This window comes from Thermothelomyces thermophilus, chromosome 1, assembly GCF_000226095.1.
Source record: "Thermothelomyces thermophilus ATCC 42464 chromosome 1, complete sequence".
NCBI lineage: Eukaryota > Fungi > Ascomycota > Sordariomycetes > Sordariales > Chaetomiaceae > Thermothelomyces > Thermothelomyces thermophilus.
Window position 1 is genome coordinate 8,683,455 of NC_016472.1, and position 6,429 is coordinate 8,689,883.

Genomic DNA, 6,429 nt, shown 5'->3' on the forward strand with positions numbered 1-6,429 from the left:
AGTGGTCTCGAACAGCTACATACACACTGACGTCGCCGCCCGCTGCTCTCCTCGCGCCGGGAGATCCCCGCAACAACAAAGTCGCAAAAGCCAAGCTGTCCCCCGTGTCGTCCTGCTCCACCTGCTAACGAAGAACCCGCTCCCCATTGTGGGTGTCGCTCCCTCGTGCTAAATCGCTTAATCGCTCGGGCAGAGCGTAACTGCGAGACAGACGGCCAACCGCTAGTGTGTTTTTTCTACCTGGACACACTCTTAATACGGAACACGGATACAAGTAGGGAACAGAATCCGCCGCTCTCACGACGGAAACGCGCTCTTGCGTAGTGGACGGGTTACGCAGTATATCCGCCCAAGCCTAGCCCCGGCGCCTCGCCAGTCCGCTGTCGCTCCGGACAACGCGAGGGCCTTCGCCCTATTTGTTCTTCTCGAGTTGGCCCTGGTCCGATCCCTCTACACTACCTCACCCCCCTGGCCTGGTCGACTCTGACCCCCTGCCCGGTCTTGGTTGAGACCACGCAATACCACTCAACGAGCATCCTCGCGGCAGGCTCTCGTCAAACGAGCCGTTTTCGCCCCGTCAGTGTGGGATCTCTCTTCGGCTCTCCCTCCTGCGATAGCGACGAGGCCGTGGACGACGAGGGCAACGACAACGACAACGACGACGCCGAGGACTCCTCCGGGACTGACGCGACCTCGCAGCACAGCAACCACCACCGGCCCCTCGCCCTTCTTGCGGCAGGCCATGCCACTCGGTCATTCATCGAATCCTCGCCCTCTCTCGCTTCTCCGATCCTTTCGCACCTTACAACAGTTGCAGTACTCCTCGCATGGCGCCTCCGCCATCCCCCCACCAGCGACGATGCTAGCCCGGCGCGCCCCTGCCGTGTATCCTTGCTAAACCGGACCGTCGCTCACGACTCTGCGAGGATTCTTTGTTGCCTTCTCATCTTTCTCTCTCTTCCCCGCAGTTTGGCCGACGCCTTGGGATGCTCGGGAAGCTCTTCAACCTCGGCGCTGGCTCCGGGTCTGGGGCGCCGCCCTCTCCCCAGCCCTCGTCCCACCGGCCCTTTCCGCTAGAGTCGGTCCAAGAAGACATCCACACGCGGCATTTGCTCTTTCCGGACCCTCAGGACTTGTACGAGCACCGCGTCAACCAGTTGTACCCCTTGTCCAGCGGTGCCACCGCCCCCACCGGTTCCGCGACGAACGCCTACGATTACAATGCCGATACCGAGCTCGACGTGCGCGATGTCCGCATCATCATCATGCAGGACGCCTTGAGCTCCGTCGCAGCCTCCCTCCTGTACGATAGCCAGCCCGCCCCACCCGTCCCGGCCGCTTCCATGGACCGCCCCTCCGCGACCGCCGGCTCGTATTCTGTCCAAGAAGCGCGCCGGAACCCAGCCTCCCCCCGAAAGCCCAGCCTCAGCCACTCGCAGCGCCCCATCGTCATCCAGCCAGGGAGCCCAAAGGTTCGGCAGGGCGCCTTCGACAGGAGGCCCTCGGTCCACAGTCGCAGCCAGGCCCACGTCGAGAGCGATGCCCAGCGCGCCTGGCGCGAGTACCGCGAGGAGCTGGCCACCTTCTCGAGCTGCATCTTCGGGAACTCGGAGCTCATGGCTCACAAGGGGACCTCAACCAAGGTCCACGTCGTGCCTTCAGACGTCCGCTCGGGCGACTCTGGCTCCGCCCTTGGAGACGGCCGCGGCTCGTTGGGCAGGTCTACCGTGAGGGCCAGCCGTCTCTCACACTCCTTCTCGTCCGAGAACCCCTCGGCTTTCCCCGCCCCTCCCACGCCAGGCGGCCCCGGCCGGAGCCAAGATCGGAAGAAGGTGCTGATCACTAGGTTGTTTCCCGTCAACCTCCCGCTGGACGACGATTTGCCTCCCCACCACGGCGGATCCTCCGACGAAGCGACGGGCTACCCGTTTCCGCAGAGCGCCGAGGACGCAAAAGCCAAGAAGAAACGGTTGCAGCCGAGGCAGAAGAGGACGCCCATGTATGCCGTGGCCCTCATCATCACCCTGCCCCCCTCGCCCCATTCCGTGCCAGCCACGCTACGTTCCGGATTCAAAGGGCCCGGTTCCTATGCCGAGCAGGACGCGTTCTCGTCCTCCTTCGGTTCTGCCAGACGCTCCGGCTGGACGCTGGTCGGCCACGGCGGCGGGTTCGGCGGACCCGAGTCTCTCGACTCGAGTTACGGAAACGACATGGAGGACCAAATCGACGCCATCACGCAGCACTGGGACATCATCATGCGGACCCTGAGCCACCTGCAGACCGTGGTCGCCGGGACCCTGTTCACGATGCTCAGGCAGATCGACCTGGCGTCTCCGGACCCGCTCCAGGCCTTGTCCCTCCAACTGGCTAGGACATCATCGGCACCTGGCCGGCGCAGCGAGGACGGGCACCCCCTCGAGAAGCCCAAGACGAACGCGAAGCACATCACCCTGCTGCCCAACTGCCTCCTCGAAAATCGCAAGATCGGCGCCGAGATCGATGCGGCAAAGACGCGGATTGTCGCCGGCATCCGAGCCTCTCGCGTGACCACGGGCCAGAACCGGTGGCCGATCTGGCGGGAAGAGGCCCGCTGGGTGGCCAAGTGGGCCAGCGGCAGGGAGCAGGGCGTCTTCTTCTTCTTCAACCTGCTCACGGGCTTCCTCGCAACACATACCGATTGGCTCCAGGCGCTGAGCCCGCCCGCGTATCGCCGCCGGTACCTCCTCCTCCAGCAGCAGAAGGGGCGCTCCGAGGAGGACACGCTTGTGCCATCTCGGACCGTCATCCTGAGCGACGATAAGATCGCGGCGCGGCGGCTGGTCTTCCTCTTGTCTGCTTTCCTGCCGGCCTCCCAACAGCTCCCCGGCATCAAGCCCCACCGGCCCAGCACTCCGGCCTCTTTCGGCACCCTCTCGCAGTCCCCCCCGTCGTTCGTTATTCCCATCCTCAAAGAGGAGTCGCTGCGCAGGAAGATCAACCGCCGCACGGGCTCGCGAATGCCGTCGCACTCCCGCAACCTGAGTCTGCAGACGCAAAACACGCGCCCGGGGACCGTTCCCCCTCCCCTGGCGCACCTCAGCATGGAAGGTAGGCACGAGAGGCGCGCCTCGGATGCCGCATCGATCCGCACCACCCACCTGCCCATCCGCGGGAGCGATCTACACACGCGCAAGAGCAGCGCTGCCACCACCGCGACCGTCACACCCGAGACCAGTATTCCGCACTTCTCCACCGTCCACCGGACCGAAATCTTCGCCCAGGGCCGCCCCGGGAGCAGCAACAGCGTAGCTGCGGACGACCTGAAGCGGCTCGCCCGGGACGACAGCCCCGCCTCCCAGGGCTCCCCCGCCGGCGAGCGCAGGCAAGGCTCCAGGTGGAGCGTCATCAGCGGCCTGTGGAATGCTCGCAGAAGGGAGTCGACGAGCAGCTCCCACGTGCCCCTCGACGGCGGTCACAACGGGGGCCCCGCGCCGCCGGCAAAGGCGCGACAGTCCTCCGTCACATCATTGGGCAAGACGGCTCCGCCGGGAGCGGAGGGCGCGGCAAGGACTGGAGCCGCCGGTCCGGCGAGCGAGACGCGCGACGATGGGGCCATCGGTCCCGGGGACACCACGCCACCACCACCCCGGGCGTCTACTTTGGCGCTCTCTGAGCAACCGGGTGCCGTGAACAAGGCGCTGCCGAGGGCGCCGGACCCGACCGGCGCCTTCGAATCTCCCGTCAAGACTTCAATTAATGCAGACGACGGCGTCATCGACGTGGACGTGCCGTTGCCAGACTTCATCACGTCGTTCGAAAGTGCCGTAAGCTCGCCTTCGAGCAGCGGCTACCTCTCCGCCTCGGGATTCGGCACCGGACTCGACGCATTTGAGCAATGTTTCCGCTTCGCCGCCGACGGAGACGTGCCGCTCAACGTCGCCGGCTGGCTGCAGCACTACCACCCGGACTTTGTGCTCCAGGCCCTCCCAACCCAGCATGGCATCCTCGAGCAAATCAAGGAGTCAATGCGTGCCGAGCCCATGCCGTCACTCTTCCCATATTCGTCAAGCGAATCCTCGACGTCAACCTCATCCGCAGCGGACCTCCCCTCGGAGAGATGGGTCGAGGTCACCTCGGCCATCGTCGCCGACACCACTACGTTCACCGTTACGCGCCTACGCTACCGTCGCCTGATCAGGCTGAAGCAGCAGTACGGGCAGCAGCCCAGCAGCCCCGCACCAGCACCGACCACAACCTCGTCAACGACACCCACCACAACAGCAGCAGCAACAGCAGCAGCAACAGCAACATCGAACCCGCCGACATCGTCCTTCAACGAGGTGCTCCTCAAAGACGAGTTCATCGAGGAACCCGTCGTAACCTTCGACGACGTCTTGGCCGAGGCAGTAGAACGCGTCATCGCGACCGTCGGCACGGGAAACAGTACCAGCATCGCCGAAACGGCCGCCGCCAGCAAGGTCAACTACTCGACGAGCTCGTCGCGGTCGACCAGCAAGCGCCGGGAGAAGGAGAGGGAAAGGAGGAAGGAGAGGGAGAAGGAGGGAGAGAGGAACAGGGAGAGGCGAGACGGCGTGCCAGCGGTGCCTGCGCCCGGTGGTGCCGACCCTGCGACGCCGACCGGAGGGACTCCAACCGGGTCGCGGACGGCGGGGTCACAAGCGGGCCCCGCACCACCACCACCACCACCACCACCACCTCCTCCTCCTCCTCCTCCTCCCCCCGGGGCGAGCTCGAATACTCAGGCGGGACCTGTGTCGGCTATCTCTTCGCTGGGTGTCGTGGCGGGGGGTTCATCATCATCAGCAGCAGCAGCAGCAGCGGCAGCAACAGCGGGAGACGAAGTAGGAGGAGGACTGCAGGAGGTGCCGCGGTCGCAGTGCAAGACGGTCTTGCTGGGCGCGTTGGAGGATATCATTCAGGACGTTATCGCGGAGAGGGAGCAGGGGCAGGAACAAGAGCGGGAGCGGGAGGGGGAGAAGGAAGAAGAGGGACGGAAACGGGAACAGGAGCAGCACCGGGGAGGAGACGGTAGTCACTCCCACCGCCAGAGGGGGGAGGCTGTCGGTGCTGGGTTAGCGGGCGCGAGGGAGAGGGAAAGCCCGCTGCGGGAGGCGGTCAGGAGCTGGATAGAGAGTCTGGATTTCGTGGTTGGCGGCGGGGCCGGCGATTAATACTTGCTACTTTGATACCCCTTTAAACCTCTCCCTGCATTTCTCCTTTAATCAGCAAAGAGTTTTTGAGCGGGCGGTACTAGTTAATTAGTTCTAAGGAAGGATAAAGAGGGAGGAAAGTTTTGCGTAGTTTGAGGTGTAATCGACATGGCTTTGGCAGTGAGCGGACGAGTCCGGGCAGCAAGTCTGGCAGGGCAACCATGTATTGTAGTACGCCTGTATGTATGTACTGTACATACAGTACACGCGCTGGCGATGGCTTGGGTGAGGATCTTCGCTCCTTGGCTCAGATGATTCGCATTACGTTCTTGGAGGATGGAGAGGTTGCGGAGAGCGGCATTGAGGATTTTGGGGGTCAGAGGGGAAGGAATTACGGTTCAGAGCGCCACCATTGGAGATTACACTTAGACGCACAACACTCCTTTTTTTTTACCCTCTAGTAGTAATGCTTTCCCCCCCCCTTCTTCTCATAACTATTCTTTCTTTTCCTGGAGATATTGGCGCCAGTGAACATAACTAATATGGTAGAACCTTTTCACACCTGGTTGGTTCCGTTTTGACCGCCAGCGCGAGAGGAGAAAGAAGACCCTTGGATTCGGGATGGATTGAACTCTTCCCCGCCCGCCCCCTTTGTCAGCCATGGACAGAGCACGGATTATATCTACCCGAGCTCCGTCACTTACGGACTGCCATCATCCACTCCACGCCGGGATCGCTTCCACCGAACCCGGCCACATACTACTTCTCCCTCTGCAAATGTGCCCGGCTTACATACCAGGTGCATACATATATACATTGGGCTGGCACCCCTACAAGTAGCGATCTGGATACCGAGAAGTTTTATGTCACGTAGCTCCCAAGAGATGTCAACATTGTGTGCCGAGTGCCTTTCCGAGGTGCCCGGTACCCGGGATTCTCGTGTCACCGCATACTTCGTCCATCTAGTAGTTTATCTACACACTTTATAGTTATACTTTGTAGGTAAGGCAGTTGTAAGGGCCCTCTCGTCTGTAGAGGCTCCCTCAAAGGGTAGAAGCGAAGTACATAACTAGATATACACAGGGTTTGACCGACGAATTGCTCGTTCGCTGCGCAGGCAGACCCTGCTAATCACCGAAACGTCCTGAAGCCACCGAATGTCATTGTCGACGTCACACCGCCGACCGTCAGAGATGGTGGGTCGCACTGAACCTTCCGGTGGGACGGTGGCTGACAGCGCGGGCTCCTTTGAAGGAAGCGGTTAAATACCTGAAAATGT

General features: G+C 62.3%; 2 protein-coding genes across 2 annotated transcripts; one reads left to right on the forward strand and one right to left on the reverse strand.

Moving 5' to 3' along the window:
* Positions 1-349: 349 nt before the first annotated feature.
* On the reverse strand, positions 350-865 carry MYCTH_2298852 (uncharacterized protein). The gene has a single exon (XM_003660424.1). The coding sequence runs from the start codon at positions 742-744 to the stop codon at positions 526-528; it is 219 nt and encodes a 72-aa protein (XP_003660472.1). The 5' UTR covers positions 745-865; the 3' UTR covers positions 350-525.
* Positions 866-986: 121 nt separating this feature from the next.
* On the forward strand, positions 987-5,171 carry MYCTH_113066 (uncharacterized protein; the record flags this gene model as incomplete). Its single annotated transcript, XM_003660425.1, has 1 exon — positions 987-5,171. One exon carries the CDS (start codon positions 987-989, stop codon positions 5,169-5,171), a length of 4,185 nt encoding a protein of 1,394 aa, XP_003660473.1.
* Between the last annotated feature and the right edge of the window lie 1,258 nt (positions 5,172-6,429).